This window comes from Erythrolamprus reginae, chromosome 2, assembly GCF_031021105.1.
Source record: "Erythrolamprus reginae isolate rEryReg1 chromosome 2, rEryReg1.hap1, whole genome shotgun sequence".
NCBI classification, from domain to species: domain Eukaryota; kingdom Metazoa; phylum Chordata; class Lepidosauria; order Squamata; family Dipsadidae; genus Erythrolamprus; species Erythrolamprus reginae.
The window spans coordinates 183,679,253-183,697,341 of NC_091951.1; the positions used below are offsets into that span (position 1 = coordinate 183,679,253).

At 38.2% G+C, this 18,089-nt stretch overlaps 1 protein-coding gene across 1 annotated transcript in view; it reads left to right on the plus strand.

Moving 5' to 3' along the window:
- TFCP2 (transcription factor CP2) overlaps nucleotides 1-18,089 on the plus strand; it is a 54,986-nt gene that overhangs the window by 18,442 nt on the left and 18,455 nt on the right. The window contains exons 6-11 of the mRNA XM_070740715.1: nucleotides 707-813; nucleotides 5,249-5,401; nucleotides 12,131-12,241; nucleotides 13,571-13,659; nucleotides 14,787-14,835; nucleotides 15,743-15,836. Of these exons, the coding sequence (XP_070596816.1) occupies nucleotides 707-813; nucleotides 5,249-5,401; nucleotides 12,131-12,241; nucleotides 13,571-13,659; nucleotides 14,787-14,835; nucleotides 15,743-15,836 (603 nt within the window). The remainder of the gene's footprint in view (nucleotides 1-706; nucleotides 814-5,248; nucleotides 5,402-12,130; nucleotides 12,242-13,570; nucleotides 13,660-14,786; nucleotides 14,836-15,742; nucleotides 15,837-18,089) is intronic.

Consider the following 18,089-nt stretch of genomic DNA (forward strand, 5'->3'; position numbering starts at 1 on the left):
CTTGGCTTGGAACATCTCATATTTTGATATGGCCTTTGCACACATGTACATTTTTCATGTTATTTCCCAACTTATAAACCCATTCTTCTCTTGCCATTAATTTATGCTAGTTATCCTATATTATAAATTTGTGTGCCTTCAGTTTAGTTTTGATTCTTGACAACTACCTGAACTAGTCTCTGCAGTTTTTTGCCAAGATTTATTGGAAATAGTTTGCCCTTGTTTCTTTCCTAGGAGAAAGAAAGAGAAAATGACTGGCCTAAGGTGATCCAGCTGGCTTCATGCCTAAGGCAGGTCTACAACTCATGGTCTTCCAATTTCTAGTCTCATATCTTAACAACAAACTGGTTCTCTTATAACTCACTCACAAAACTCTTCACTTGAACTGAGACACGAATGGCCAAAGAGATGATGTCTAGAGTTCAATTAACTCATTTATACAATTAGCTGAGAAAACTATTTTGCCTTTGTTTGTCCTTTGGCCTGCATTCGGTCAAATTTGCTAATTCCAACATTCTTAATTTATTTTAGTTGTACATGAATATCATGTACTTTCTATTCAGCAAGGTTGTTGCTTGTGGGTGCAGTTCATATTTTGATTGTAAGAGTCTTGACATTAGTTGTTACATTATTTTACTTGGAATGGAATGGATCTGTTAAGTATTATTCTCTGTGCTAAAGTGTGGCTAATTTTTGTTTTCTTTAGATATTCCAATGTCTGTGGGTATAATAGATCCAAGAGCAAATCCAACACAGTTGAATACAGTAGAGTTTCTATGGGATCCTTCAAAGAGAACTTCTGTATTTATTCAGGTAAATCAAGAAGAGTCATGTTTTGTGAGATTGATAGCCATATAAATATTGATTGATTGATTGAGATAGATGGGTGGGTGGGTGGGTGGGTAGGTGGATGGATGGATGAATGGACAGATGATAGATAGATAGATAGATAGATGGGTGGGTGGGTGGGTGATAGATAGATAGATAGATAGATAGATAGATAGATAGATAGATAGATAGATTAGATAGATAGATAGATAGATAGATAGATAGATTAGATAGATAGATAGATAGATAGATTAGATAGATTAGATAGATAGATAGATAGATTAGATAGATAGATAGATAGATAGATAGATAGATAGATTAGATAGATAGATAGATAGATAGATAGATAGAGATAGATAGATAGATAAATAGATAGATAGATAGATAGATAGATAGATAGATAGATAGATAGATAGATAGATAGATAGATTAGATAGACAGATGGAGATAGATAGATAGATAGATAGAGATAGATAGATAAATAGATAGATAGATAGATAGATAGATAGATAGATAGATAGATAGATAAATAGATAGATAGATTAGATAGACAGATGGAGATAGATAGATAGATAGATAGATAGATAGATAGATAGATAAGATAGACAGATGGAGATAGATAGATAGATAGATAGATAGATAGATTAGATAGATAGATAGATAGATAGAGATAGATAGATAAATAGATAGATAGATAGATAGATAGATAGATAGATAAATAGATAAATAGATAAATAGATAGATAGATTAGATAGACAGATGGAGATAGATAGATAGATAGATAGATAGATAGATAGATAGATAGATAGATAGATAGAGGATGGATGGATGATAGATAGGTGGGTGGATGGATGATAGATAGATAGATAGATAGATAGATAGATAGATAGATAGATAGATAGATAGATAGATAGATAGATAGATAGATAGTGGATGGATGGATATATGATAGATAGATAGATAGATAGATAGATAGATAGATAGATAGATAGATAGATAGAATGCAGGAAGCCAGTGATGGTGAACCTTTTTTCTCTTGGGTGCTGAAAGAGCGTGCCTGCGCACTATCGCGCATGTGCAAGTGTCCACATCCATAATTCAATACCTGGAGAGGGCGAAAACAGCTCCCCCCACCTCTGGAGGCCGGAAATGGACTGTTTCCCAACTTCTGATGGGCCCAGTAAGCTTGTGTTTCACCCTCCCTAGGCTCCAAAGGCTTCCTTGGTGCTGGGTGAGTGTAAAAAGGCCCTCCCCCATTCCCCAGGAGGCTCTCTGGAAGCCAAAAACGCCATCCCAGAGCCTCTGTGCGAGTCAAAAATCAGCTGGCTGGCACACACATACACATTGGTGCTGAGCTAGGGCAACAGATCGTGTGATAGCAGATATGGCTCCGTGTGGCACCTGTGCCATAGGTTTGCCATCACTTCAACAACCAAAGTATTAATTACCTCATTCTTGTAAATTTATGGGTTTTTTTATAAGAATAACTTGTTCTTCTACCATTCATATAATGTGACAACATCTCTTTAAAGGTACGTATCAAAAGAACATGACAAGCTTTGAGTAATTATCTTAAAGTATTAATGCTTGGAGTACAAGCGAACAGAACTTGGACAAGTGGTAGAGGGCACGTGTGATTAAATTTGATTTGTGTTTTGACTGAAATATTGTAACCTACTTAACATGTAACCTACATACATATCCTATCGCAATAATAAATTCACAGTCTCTTTATTTTTCCCACTTTTTGGGTTGGGTTTTCTATTGTATTTAAATATAGGTGTTTAAGTTAGAGGTTCTGCTATGCTATTGTTTGTTTAATCAGAATTTGTAAAATCTTTATTATGGGAATACAACTGGGGAAACACAAGTCAAACACAAGCCAAACTCACTATAATGCAACGTATAGACACAGCTTGCCTATTGACCTTCTCCCACCCTTCTTTGCTTTGATGTTATTTTGGACATTGAATGACTAAATATAATTTAGGATTCATAGTTGCTGTGTTTCAATTCAAGACAGCATTGGCTTTTGTTTTAAGATCAACTTCTTCATCACAAATGGTGAAGGTCTCTGGAAATTCCTGGAGTTCAGTAAATGTTGATGAGAAGTTCATAAATTAAACAATAATGCTACCCAGTTATCAAAACTGGTAAAGTTACCATTGATTTTATGACATTCTGAGAGAGTAGCCGTTCTACTGTAATTTAACCCAATCTACAGGACAAATATTAGAAAGCGAAAAGAAACTATCAGACCTTTTCAGAAGGACAGACATACTACATTTAGGCAATTGAAAAATTTAGAACTGATATATATAATATCTGATCTAAGGTATAATGCAGCCTCCCTTTGCTTTATACCTTGTTGACATGGGTAATTATTAGAAGCATGGAATCTCAAAGTTCATATGTGAACTGTGAAATGAATTTATTTCTGAATCAGAAGTTAATACTCATCATCCAAGCTCCCACTCCTAATAATGTGTCCCCAGAGCAATTCCCTTGATCATATTCATATTCCCTTGATCATATTCATATTCATGTTCCTTTGTGCTGTTACTGCTGTGTCTTTTCCGTGTTAGAATTTCTCGTCATAGACCCCTTATGTTCTCATGGGTAAAAATAACTAAGGGAAAAGTAAAAAGAGAAGTGTAGATTTCACACACACACCCAAAAACACACACACACCTTCCAGTGTCCTAAGTGATTTGTGCTTTCTTTATTTTACACTGTTCACATATCTTATGTCAGGGGGAAAATGTTTCACTTTCAATTCTAAGAATTATTCGTTTAAAAAAGATTAGAAGCTTCTGAACAAAGCAAGAACAAAATAACCCAGTTTATTTTCCTTGGACTTTAAAACAAGGTGTGCATAAGTGCACCAGCGTGTCTACCTTCCCTGTCCTAATGTTCCCTCTTATTCATATTCATGTCGGATATTCAAATCATGTTTATACTTATATATATTATCCGTGATTGACAAAAGAAACAAACGAACAATATTTTCAGTTTTGTGGATTACTTTTCCGTATTTCTTTATCATAGTTAAAATATTAACTTAGTTCATCCACATATACACACCCAGAATTTTAAACCAGGGTATGTTAATGTGATCTGAACGACACACACATTTCTTAGCCACAATAATGAATTGGATTATCTCATTAAGCCAGAAACTAAGGATCATCACTATGGCTTAGCACAGGGGTAGGCAAAGTTGACTCTTCTATGACTTGTGGACTTCAACTCCCAGAATTCCTGAGCCAATCATGCTATCTCAGGAATTCTGGGAGTTGAAGTCCACTTGTCACAGAATAGCAAACTTTGCCTACCCCTGGCTTAGCACAATGTCTAAGTCTATTGAGTGACATTTTATCTTCTTTTCTTTGGATTGGCTGCTTGTTTCCTTTCTTGCTCAATTTCTCTTCTTTCTCCAGTGAAAATAGTGCTCTGTCCGGGTTCCAGTCATGACTTCATATCATTGCTAGCACTTGGTGCTAGTATTGATATAAATACTTGATATAATGATATAGATATAAATCATTATGTCTATAAGGCTGAGGAAAGGAAGTACAGTACATCTCAGCCTGAGATTTTCCAGATCTTTTAAGAGAAAATGGAGCTCCAAATTGAATATATCCATTTGAAGCACAGGTAGTCCTCAACTCAATACCACAATTGAGCTCAACATTTCTGACTCTTAAGTGAGACAATTGTTAAGTGAGTTTTGCCCTGTTTTATGACCTTTCTTGCCTCGGTTGTTAAGTGAATCACTTCAGCTGTTAAATTAGTAGCAAAGGTTATTAAATGAAAGGGGATCACATGATCCCGGGACACTGCAACCGTCATAACTACAAGTCAATTGCCAAGCATCTGAATTTTGATCATGTGACCATGCCGCCATGGTGGTTGGTGTGGAAAAGTGTCATAAATCATTTTAGGTGCCATTGTTAACTTTGAATAGTCACTGAACGAACTGTTGTAAGTCGAGGACTATCTGTAATTTCTTAACTGCATAGCTTACGAAAACAAAAACCCCACCTTGGGTGTTTTAGAACAGAAATAAATGACATGTTTTGATGTACCCCCAGGTCTGATTCCTGTTCTCACCCATTGTTGTTCTTCATTCTCTTTGAGGGACATGCACACATGGTTTCTGCCCAGATGACAAATATGGTGTATTAAACACATTTTTGTTGTTGTTGTTGATCAGGTCTGGTATTTTGCAAGATTGGTTTAAAAGAAAGAGGGCAACTATTAACACTTTTATGTGCCTGCTGCGATCTTGATTTGCTATGCAGATAGAATCTCAGGCTTCGTTGCATACGAAGTGGTTTAATCATTACTCTGTGTTGAACGAGCATCACTCTTGCACTGTTGCAGTTATCAAGAGTATGTTTTTGGCTCTCTTTTACAGGTACATTGCATCAGTACAGAGTTCACTATGAGGAAGCATGGTGGCGAGAAAGGTGTGCCATTCAGAGTCCAGATTGACACCTTCAAAGAAAACGAAAATGGGGAATACACGGAGCACTTGCATTCTGCCAGTTGCCAGATCAAAGTTTTCAAGGTATTACCTGTGTTTTAAGATACATGACAGAGGAACCAGAACTGGAGAGCACGGGTCCTGATTTTCTTAGCATCCTGTTGCTTTAAAAAAAGAAGAAGAAGAAGCTTGCAGGTGTTAAATTATTTCATAAAAAGGCAAAACAGAATTGTGGCATTTCTGCTCGCCATGTTTTTGCTCAGGCCTTTGAGGTCTTAAATTAAGATTTCGCTGTGAATAATAAAGGTGGCAGGGCTATCTTGTTAGACAGGTAGATCAATTAACTGACTTAGCAATTGTTTCCTTCTGTTTGCCCTTAATCATGGATAGAAATATTTTTGTCTAGTTCATTGCTCATCATCACAGGCTCAAAGTATGTATATTTCTATTTGCCGATCATTGCTTCAAGAGCAATTGTTTATTTTGCCCAACAATGATTCATTTCTTATTCTTGTAATAATAATAATAATAATAATAATAATAATAATAATAATAATAATAATAAATAATAAATAATAAATAATAAATAATAATAAAACGTATCAGGAAAGACTTAATGAACTCAATCTGTATAGTCTGGAGGACAGAAGGGAAAGAGGGGACATGATCAAAACATTTAAATATGTTAAATAAGGTTCAGGAGGGAAGTGTTTTTAATAGGAAAGTGAACACAAGAACAAGGGGACACAATCTGAAGTTAGTTGGGGAAAAGATCAAAAGCAACGTGAGAAAATATTATTTTACTGAAAGAGTAGTAGATGCTTGGAACAAACTTCCAGCAGACGTGGTTGGTAAATCCACAGTAACTGAATTTAAACATGCCTGGGATAAACATATATCCATTGTAAGATAAAATACAGGAAATAGTATAAGGGCAAACTAGATGGACCATGAGGTCTTTTTCTGCCGTCAGTCTTCTATGTTTCTATGTTTCTATAAATAATAATAATTTATTAGATTTGTATGCCGCTCCTCTCAGAGGACTCGGGGTGGCTCACAACAACAATAACAACATAGTACAAAATCTAATGGTTAAAACTAAAATTAAAAACCCACTATCATTAAAAACAATCGATACTACACGATCATACTCAAGTCTTACTAGTCAGAAGGGGGCGCATTAATCTCCCCATTTACCTGGCAACATAAATGGGTCTTCAGAGTTTTGCGGAAGGCGAGGAGGGTAGGGGCAGTATGAATCTCCAGGGGGAGCTGATTCCAGAGGGCCGGGGCCGCCACAGAGAAGGCTCTTCCCCTAGGTCCCGCCAGACGGCATTGTTTAGTCGACGGGACCCGGAGAAGGCCAACTCTGTGGGACCTAATTGGCCACTGGGATTTGTGCGGCAGAAGGCGGTCCCGGAGGTATTTTGGTCCGATGCCATCTAGGGCTTTATAGGTCATTACCAACATTTTTAATTGTGTCTGGAAACTAATTGGCAACCAGTGCAGGCTGCGGTCCTGTTAGTTATTATTTCCACATCCATAATTTAAAGATGTCTTATCTGTTTTCTATTACCCATTCATATGTCCATTTTTCTAACACATATTTCTAATGGAAATACCATTGCCTTCACTATTCTGATATTTCTTCTCATAGAAGTATTCTTATCTTTCACGATCTTTTTAAAAAAGTGTTTATTGCTCCCACCCGCAACCCCTCCCCTTTTTTTATTTTGTAGAACACTGTCCATCCTAGATGTTGAGGCCAAGGAAACAAAACTACTACCTTTCCTTCTTTGCTGTCAGCTGTGAGTTCAGTCAGTGCTGACTGACATTAACATTTATATATATGTGAGCAATATTCCCCCCTGTTTTCACTCTCTTCCAGAGGTCGGTTCCTCCTGGTTTGGACCGGTTCTGGAGAACCAGTAGTAATATAGCAGTCTGGGTCGCTGGAACTGCCAGTGACCCAGACCTGCCACACCTCCAAGCCAGTTCTCTAGGTGGCGCCATCTTGTTTTTTGCTTCTGCGCATATGCAAAAGCTTTTTTTATTTTTTAGTACTGCCTATGTGCAGAGGGCCATTTCCGGGAAGTGATGTGTGCACGCAAGATGTGCGCTTTCATCACGATGCAAACCGGTGGGGGAGGTAAGTAAAACCCATCTCAGCAAACTACTCCTGGCATGCCTTCATCATTAATATAGTCCACAATTCTGGCATGATTTAATGTTCAAATGCCTGTTTATAGTTTAAAATTAAGCAGAAGGGAAACTTTGATTAGATTCTCCTGCTTGCTCTATTGTCCACTCTATGTTGGCTAGCTGATCCCATATCCTTTTGCCTTTTCTTAAACCTGCCTCTTCGTTTGGTATTTCTTACTTTATATATGGTTCCATTCTTCATTAGAAGATCTTAATCAAAACGTACTTACGGTATGTTACTGTTGCTAAAGTTACAACACTGAAGAGTAACTTTGCTTAAATTACCGTTTGATGTTGTTAAGATTTCAGATTTATCAAATTAGATTATCAAAGTGTGCCCATTTGGTTTTAATTAATTTTCTGACTTTGTATTGGAAAGACTCTGTTAAGATTTAATGGAGGGTTTAAATATTAGGCTGAATAATTTCTTGTATGAAACGTGCTTTTGGTCTTTTTTTTATCTGTTGGTTTTCTCATTTCTTTTTTCCTCTCTTTTATATTCTTTTATGTATGTTAATAAAGCTAGTACAGTACATTTATCCTATCCAGATAATCCTGCAAGTTCTTCTATTTTTACAACTTTCACACTCTAAATATCTATTAATAGCGCTGGTAGTTCTGGACTTATGCCATTTAACAACTTTAATAAGTTATAACGTTATGACATCTCAGAAAGGCCCGTAAAGCGCTTCTGGCCATCTCATCTTCTTATGCTATATTTATTATTTATTAATTAATTGGACTTATATGCCGCGCCTCTCCGTTTAATATTGCTTTTGATGGTTTCAATTTTCTGTTGATTTGTGGTTTTAATGTTTCATGTTCCTATCGCATGTGTCTTTGTAAAAAGAATTCCTTTTAGTATGATGGTGCCATCAGTGACCAGAGGTCCTGGTGGTTTTGATTGGATCCCATCATGCCATTTCAGGTCTCCATCAGCAAATTCAGGGTTTTTCCTCAGTAACTCAAGCAGGTCTTTTCAACATGGTGCTCTTACCATATGACAACCAGATTTATAAATGTTTCTGTTATCTCAAAGGCACTTTTTTCAAGAAGCAATTTGACTTTCTGATTTGTCTTTGAAGATATTTCACTTTTCATCTAAGAAGCTTCTTCAGCTGTGGAAAGATGAGAAGTGAAACGCCCTCGAAGAAAAAACAGAAAGTGCAGTTGCACTCTTGAAAAAAACACCTTTGTTCTGGTTGACTGAGAATCTCCATAGACATGTTTCAGTTATGTCTACACAGTTTCTTGGAAACAATATAGAAACATAGAAGACTGACGGCAGAAAAAGACCTCATGATCCATCTAATCTGCCCTTATAGTATTTTTTGTATTTTATCTTAGGATGGATCTATGTTTATCCCAGGCATGTTTAAATTCAGTCACTGTGGATTTAACAACCATGCCTGCTGGAAGTTTGTTCCAAGCATCTACTACTCTTTCAGTGAAATAATATTTTCTCATGTTGCTTTTGATCTTTCCCCCAACTAACTTCAGATTGTGTCCCCTTGTTCTTGTGTTCACTTTCCTATTAAAAACACTTCCCTCCTGAACCTTATTTAACCCTTTAACATATTTAAATGTTTCGATCATGTCCCCCCTTTCCCTTCTGTCCTCCAGACTATACAGATTGAGTTCATTAAGTCTTTCCTGATACGTTTTATGCTTAAGACCTTCCACCATTCTTGTAGCCTATCTTTGGACCCGTTCAGTTTTGTCAATGTCTTTTTGTAGGTGAGGTCTCCAGAACTGAACACCATATTCCCAATGTGGTCTCACCAGTGCTGTATATAAGAAAGGATTCTTCTAGCTTTAATTTTGGAATGCCTTCTTTTAAATGGCACTTTCCTCAGGACTGCTCTTACTCTCATTGTGGATACCTTCCAATTTACTTTTACCTTTTCAACTTTATCATCAAGGAAAGCCATATCAGCAGTTTCCATTCTGATCAGCATCACTCTTACAATTGCTAAAATTACTGAATCTATTCACTCTTATCAGCAATAGCGAAGCAGTATGACTCAGCCTAAGTACTTATGAGTGAGAATAATAATAATAATAATTTATTGGATTTGTATGCCGCCCCTCTCCGCAGAAGCTAGGATTCTAATATTCCTAGTTTTAAAATGTAAATGTGATGAGATACAAGGCTGAATTATATGTGTGTACAATATTGGATTACCTCCTACAATAAAATTTGGCATTCTTAATTTCCTAAGAATCCTAAAATGGGGAAGTATGATGGTTTTAATCTAATTCAGAACACAGGTTTTTTGTGCTAAATCACATTAGGCAGTGGGGAAGTCACATTTGCTGTATATCTGAGGCAGTTTTACACAATACAGAATTTTATTTTATTTTATTTATAGGTCACCCAACTCCTTCTGGACTCTGGGTGGCGTGCAACATATAAAAACAATATAACAATAATTTAAAAACCTTATCAAAAGAATAAAAACCATTCATACCTTCGGCAGGATCTATATGGTATCGCACTCAATGGCTCCAGGCCTGCCGGAAGAGCCAGGTTTTAACGATTTTCCAGAAGGCCTGCAGGGTGGGGACAGTCTGGGCCTCCGGGGGTAGTTGGTTCCAGAGTGCTGGAGCCGCCACAGAGAAGGCCCTCCCATGTAGCCTGCCAACTGACATTTTCTAGCCAACGGGACCTAGAGAAGGCCAACCCTATGGTCCCTTATCAGTCAATATGTGAGAGCAAATGGTTTTGTGAAGTTGTAAGCAACCTCCCACCTTCACCGCTTTTATTCCACCACCCACTACCAGCACATTTAAAAAAAAAAAAAATAGAAATTAGTGTACAGTATACCTAAAGAGAAAATACCCAGTGGGCAAAGGATTTGTATTCTTTTGCTCTAAAAACAACATCCCATTTAGTTGGCTTGCATTTGTGTCGGCTGGGGGGTGGGGGCAGGCCTGGTTAAGCAAATTGTTCCTCTGTGGTCATTTTTAATTTTAACAGGCTGATCCTGCAGATAGTACCCACACTTCTTGGGATGTTAAAAAAATAAAAAGTCCTTGTGCATAATCTTGTACAAGGTGAGCACTTCTGTTATAACTATTCAATCAGATTCCACAACGCTTGCATAGATAAACATCTACAGTACAGGACTTCAGAAAGTGCAGGGAGGCGGTGGAACTGGTTTTTCGTGTTTGTATTAATTTTCAGAGTGAACTTTTACACCCAGTAGGGGAAGTGAATGTTACCGTCTCTTCTGGACAGTGCTATATCTTTGTGGGGATTGATGGAATTTTTTTTAATATTAAGCAGACACGTCAGCTTTCTTATATGTATGCCATTGAAATACTTGTTTGACTCGGAACAGAGTTCATAGCCTTTTTCAGTACAACAGGAGGGAAAAAATACCAAAGAAGCAATTGCTGCGGCAGAATCTATGTGTATAATATATACAAGCTGTCCAGAGTTGCCCTATAGGGAAAATGGGTAGCATAAAAATAAAATAAAACAAATAAAGAACAGCTTTGTTAGCCTCTTCTAGATGAAAATATCCCGACTAGTTTCTGAATAAGTTAACAGGTACTTGGTTGGAATTCTACCATGGCAGAATTATATAGCCAGTCCTACTAGTTCTTCCCCGGCCAAAACTTTGGAGTAATATAAAATATAAAATAAACCGCAGAATGGTTTATCCAACGGTATGAATCTAATTTTTGTCAGCGCTGATTGTGAGAGGAAAGCAGGATCTTGAATAAGCCTGGGAGAGCATTGCTTGGTTTTGCTTTCAATCACCTCTCAAATACAACAATTTATTTTTTTTATTTAGCATATGGCGTGAAGTATCTGTGTATGATCAGGAGGGGGGGGGGGAGAAATTATATGTGAACAATACAATATAGGAGATAATATATTAAAATAAAACCATAAATTAAGTCCCACAGAGTTGGCCTTCTCCGGGTCCCATCAACTAAACAATGTCATTTGGCGGGACTCAGGAGAAGAGCCTTCTCTGTGGCGGCCCCGACCCTCTGGAACCAGCTCCCCCCAGATATCAGAGTTGCCCCCACCCTCCTTGCTTTTTTGCAAGCTCCTTAAAACCCACCTCTGTCGTCAGGCATGGGGGAATTGAAATTTTTCCCTGTCCCCCTAGGCTTATAGAATTTATACATGGTATGCTTGTTTGTATGATTGGTTTCTTAAATTGGGGTTTTTTAGATTATTTTTTAATATTAGATTTGTTACATTGTTTTCTTTATTGTTGTTAGCTGCCCAGAGTCTTCGGAGAGGGGCGGCATACAAATCTAATAAATGAATGAATGAATGAATGCATGAATGAATGGACTACATGATAATATGCCTTGGCCAACATTCTGTCTTAGCAGAGTAGCTAAAGTCTACACACACAGCGACCAAACTGATTATTGCATCCCTCACAATGTAAACCTACAGAGGCAGCAATCCAGCAGTTAATGGCAGAGGAATCACAACTCCTTATTACTGCCCAGTGTCATAGTGTATTTATATAAATAAGTTTCTGTTTGTGGACACTGTGATGTCCTCAACCAGCGGAAAACATTTGCTTCATCTTTTCCTATATCTTACACATTAGTTTAATAAACATGTTTCATTTCCAGCCCAAAGGAGCAGATAGAAAACAGAAGACCGACAGAGAGAAAATGGAAAAGCGAACGCCTCACGAGAAGGAAAAATACCAACCTTCATATGAAACAACAATACTTACAGAGGTAAAATAAGAAATCTGTGAACAAAACACTTCAGCTTGGGTTTAAGTAAGATGGTTGTTTATATGCTCACTGTGCTGTATTAATAACCAGATACTAATTTAGATCAGATACTGGTAACATTATAAATCAGGCTTTTCCAGTCTAATGCCCTTAGACACTTGAATTACAACACCCTTCTACAGTAAACATGGTTATTTATTTTGAAGATAAGATGTTTGGAAAAGATGAAAGCTCAGTTAAATTAGAATTTGAGGGCTATAGTAAAGAGATACCAGTGTTATATAGCAAATAAAATAACGCCAATGACGGAAAACTAATAATGTCTCTCTAGGATTCAAGTGTCTCCTAGTGGTTTTACAGATGTATCCATATGGCTTTCTCAGCAGTGAATACACATTAATCTGCCATTGTCACTTTCTTTTTTTAAATTTCCTTAGTCTAGCGAAAAGCTCTGGGATTTCCTAGGATCTTCCATTCAAGTATTAAGCAAATCTGATTGTGTTTACCTTTCCAGGATCAAGTAGTTGTTGCAACACAGATAAGCAGCTGAGGAGTATGCTCTTTCACACAGAGAAGGTTATTGTGCCACGCGATAAATATCTCCAGACCTATTATAGGGTATATTCTATAGATGAATATACAAAGAATAATAACAAAAGAATTAAGTGGGCTATTTAGTCTTTGTGTGCTCTGCGTTGTTTTTAAGCAAGTTTGCTGGCAGGCATTCATTCTGTCTTAGTACATCCTTGCATCAGATTCCCAAATTGTAAATCACTGGTACAATTCTTGTATTCATAAATAGCAAAAGTTCTTAACCTGAGTCACAATTTGGGTAAAATCCATACCTTATGCATATGAATAATACGAGTACATTCAGCATTACGTCTTCTCTTCCAACCAGCATGAGGATTGGTGTAAAAAGATGCTTTTTCAAATAATCTAGTATGAAAATAAACAATTTTTTCATAGTTTCTCTTGAGAAGCAATCTCGCTTAAAAGCACACAAAGACTGCATAGCCAACTGCAGAGAAAGCTCAGTTGTACCTTTAACCTCAAATAAGCTTTGTTTGCTGTAGCATTTCCGAAAGAAAAGCTTTAAATTAGAATAGCTTAGCTTAGAATGAACAAAACCCTTTGAATAAATGTACAGTTTTCCTCCGATGAATTGGATGTGCTTCCCATCCCACTTTATCAAGAAAGTGAAAAGCCATAGGAGCAAAGGGCAGGGAAGGCAGGATCCATTCGTATTTATCACTAGAAAATCTGTCACAGAAACATTGTGGACTATTCACATTAGAAGGGCATACTGTATATATTTTTTTCTTCCAGTGCTCTCCATGGCCAGAAATCACGTATGTCAACAATGTGCCATCACCTGGTTTTAGCAGTTCTCACAGCAGTTTCTCTATCAGCGAAGGGTACGTATATACATTTTGTCTGTATATATATTTTTTCAAAGGCGTCTCTATTTATTGGTTTCTTTGCCCTAGAGTTTAGCAGTTTTTTGTGGCCCTGGTCACCTTCTCATTCCTTTGCATTAGTACACCCCTTCCTCTAAGAAAAAGAAAATAAAAGAAGTGTAGGGTAAAAAAGGGTGAATGTCCAAGATAATGGATATTTTTCACTATTTTTGGGAAGAAGATGTATTACCTTGCAGGGAGAGAGGTTCTGCTGAAACTAACTTACTTCTTCTTAAAATTATTTTCCCAAATGTCTCTGAGGCTGCCTGACTTATATAAATCAGGTAGAAGATGAGGAGGGGATTAATCTTGAGCACCAGCAGAAAGAGCAAACACAAAATAACTTTTTACTCTGTCTTCATATAAAAATAGAAGAAAGGAAAGTGGTTGCTCTATCTGCTTTTGAGCAAAATTCTAACTTTCCTTGTTGGCTGGAGATTTTTGAGCCAAGACTTAATTCAGGGAATCTTTTAGTTTAAGATTTCCTGCATCCAGCAGAGAGTTGGACTAAATAGCCTGAAATATCTACAGTAGTACCTCTAGATACGAGCTGCTCCACATGCGAGTATTCCAAGTTACGAGCCATGACACGAGCAAAATTTCTGTTCGACGCCCAAGCTCAAATTCGGGATACGAGCCGAGTTTCCACTGGGTGGCGCAAGAATCTCCTTGCTTCCAGTTATCTCGGCGCGAAAAACAAAATCTAAAGGCATTCGTTCGAGATGCGAGTTGATCGACTTACGAGCTCGGGTCTGGAACGAATTAAACTCATATGTCGAGGTACCACTGTACTTCAAAACCAAAACACAAAAAAATGGGAAAGGTTACATTCGCACAACCTTTAATGATTGTGTAGGCTACCATTACTTTCCATCTTAATCATTGTTATTAAGATTAATTCTGATAAAAGCTTGAACCTCCGTGATGCTTTAAGGAAAGTCTGTGGAAAGGTCATGGTTTTTCAGTTGTTCTTTTTAACTATGATTCTGTTAAACGCCCGTCGATCTTTGGAATATTTAAATAAGATGCCAACAAGAGAAAAGCAAAATTCAGAGGCCTTTTCTGTTTTGTTTTTCTATAACTAGGAACGGGTCTCCAAACCATCAACCTGAACCTCCAGCTCCAATTGCAGATGTACGTTTTAATTTACATTTCCCGCTTCTTTCTCTTCTCTACCCCGCTGCCGACTGCAGGTGGGCACGGGATGATCTGATCTAGCTGACCAAAGGGTTCTTTCCCCTGAATTATCTCTTCCTGATGCAAAATGCTGCAATGTGAGTCTTGTCATCAAGGTGGAGAAATGATTAGCCTGAGGTTATCATGGAGCCCACCTGCCATTTCTACCTGGGTAGAGCCAAAATGTGGGAAGATTTAAGGGGGAATTGGATGCCTTATACTCACTCTGCAGATGCTCCTGGATGATAGCTATTTTGTTTCTTTAAATTATTGAACCTCCTTCCTAGAATAGATTATTATTATTATTATTATTATTATTATTATTATTATTATTATTATTATTTATTAGATTTGTATGCCGCCCCTCTCCGAAGACTCGGGGCGGCTCACAACAGTAATAAAAACAATATAGCAGTGGGACAAATCTAATATTAAAAACATATAAAACCCTATCATTATTTAAAAAACCAAACAGCACATTCATACCAAACATAAAATGAAGTATAAAAAAAGCCTGGGGGAAAGGTGTCTCAACTCCCCCATGCCTAGCGGTATAAGTGAGTCTTGAGTAGTTTACGAAAGACAGGAAGGGTGGGGGCAGTTCTAATCTCCGGGGGGGAGTTGGTTCCAGAGGGCCGGGGTTGTCACAGAGAAGGCTCTTCCCCTGGGGCCCGCCAAACGACATTGTTTAGTCGACGGGACCCAGAGAAGGCCAACTCTGTGGGACCTTATCGGTCGCTGGGATTCGTGGGGTAGCAGGCGGATCCTGCCTCCATCCACTTTTGGAGGGCTATCCTCAACCTGATATTCAAAGCAGCCTTCTTGTAGAGAAGCAATTGGGTTTCTTTCTTTTTTTCCCCCCTAGAACCTCTTGCCAACATCCACACCTCAGGAAGCTCAGCAGTGGCTGCACCGGAATCGCTTCTCAGCTTTCTCACGGCTTTTCACAAACTTCTCAGGTAAAACCAAAGCTTTCCCCCCTCCTCACCCTTTGATAAACCAGGAGAGGCCTTCCAAATTTGCATCCTTTTGTTTCCCTCCCACCTTCTCTTTAACCGTCTCCCTTCGTGACCTCCTCTCTGTAGAATTACTTTCTATTTTTATTTTTATTTATTTATTTTGTCCAATACACAATAATACACAATGAAGGTTATAGAGGATATAGTAGAGAAGAAATACAAGATATAGGAGAGACTATAGGACAGGGGACGGAAGGCACTCTAGTGTGGTTATATATGCCCCTTACTCTTAGGAATCTGGAGTGGTCAATCATGGATAGTCTAAGGGTAAAATGTTGGGGGTTAGGGGATGATACTACAGAGTCCGGTAATGAGTTCCACGCTTCAACAACCCGATTACTAAAGTCATATTTTTTACAGTCAAGTTTGGAGTGGTTAATGTTAAGCTTGAATCTGTTGTGTGCTCTTGTGTTGTTGTGGTTGAAGCTGAAGTAGTCTTTGACAGGCAGGACATTGCAGCATATGATCTTGTGGGCAATACTTAGATCATGTTTAAGGCATCGTAGTTCTAAGCTTTCAAGACCCACGATTGTAAGTCTAGTTTCGTAGGGTATTCTGTTTCGAGTGGAGGAATGAAGGGCTCTTCTTGTGAAGTATCTTTGAACATTTTCAAAGTGTTAATGTCTGAGATGTGATATGGGTTCCAAACAGATGAGCTGTATTCGAGAATGGGCCAGGCGAACGTTTTGTAAGCTCTGGTAAGTAGTGTGAAATTTCCAGAGCAGAAGCTACGTAGGATTAGGTTTACAACTCTTGAAGCCTTCTTGGCTATGTTGTTGCAATGGGCTTTGGCACTTAGATCTTTAGTTATTAATATTCCGAGGTCCTTGACTGAGTGGGGATTATGTGTGATAATTTGTTTATTAAGTTTGTATTTGAAGTTCTGATTCTTTTTGCCGAAGTGTAGGACAGAGCATTTGCTGGTTGAGATTTGGATTTCTACACCTCTTCAGGCTAATGCTTCAGAATAGTTCTCCACTTTGAGGATTATCCCACCTTTCCTGTCAAAATGACACAGGACCACCATTTTGTAACTCGGTCGGCTTTCGGTTATGGCAGTACAAATGAGCTGCGTGCTCTGAGCAGATACTGCTGTATAAATGATTGGAGGGAGAAGGCTTAAATGAAACCTTATAACCCCCATCATTTAGTCTGCTCAGATTTGGGGAAAAAAAGTACCCTATCTCTTCATATTTGAAACAGGCAAAGGACCCGGGTCTCGTCTCTTTTTCATCCCCCTGCCAAAAAAGCAGTGATAAATCATTTATGACCTGGGTGGTAATCTCCTTTTTTGTACATCATGTATCTTTTTACTTAATATTCAGATGCAGCGGGCTCTGAAGCGGAAATAATTTTTGTTGCTTTTTTCTTAGGTGCTGTTGATCAGTGTTTCCCAACCTTGGCAACTTGAAGATATCTGGACTTCAACTCCCAGAATTCCCCAGCCAGCATTCACTGGCTGGGGAATTCTGGGAGTTGAAGTCCAAATATCTTCAAGTTGCCACGGTTGGGGAACGCTGCTGTAGATGATGAGGAGCCGAGATAGCGGGATGTTTGGAGGGGGCATGGCCACATTTGAATATGGTTGGTGTGTGGGAGGGGGAGATGGCAGGGATTTTTTTTTAAAAAAAAATACTGAAGTAGCCTGCAGCTCAGTACATTTGTTTTGACCTTAGTTTGGGCAGAAAAGCCATGAATAAATGAATTGAGAAAAATAAGCAATTGTTGGCAATAAGGAGAACAGAAATGAAGTTTGCATTGTAGGTTGTTAAGTTGCCCCCATTAATGAAGAAAATTGGGTGAAATAACCTGTTAGGCTGTGTTAAAACATTTTAAAATCACTTTCATCTTGTTCAGTGATCGCACCCTTTCCTCAATAAGGAAGCCCTTTCGATAGTCAATCCTGCCCTGGTTTTTTCAGTGGATTATTGCAATGCTCCCTACAAGGGCTGTCCTTAAAGATCACATGAAAGGTGCAGCTGGCTCAAAATGCAATGGTGTGAGCAGTGATAGATGCATCTCAGTGTGCCCATGTTTTAATGCTTCTGTGTGAGCCGCATTGCCTGCCATTTGGCTTCTCAGTTGGCAATTATTACCCATAAAGGCCTCTATGACACAGAGCTTGGCTATCAAAGAGTGCTTGTCTCTAATCGTTTCTTACAACCCAGTATTTTCCAGCAGAGTGGGTGCACT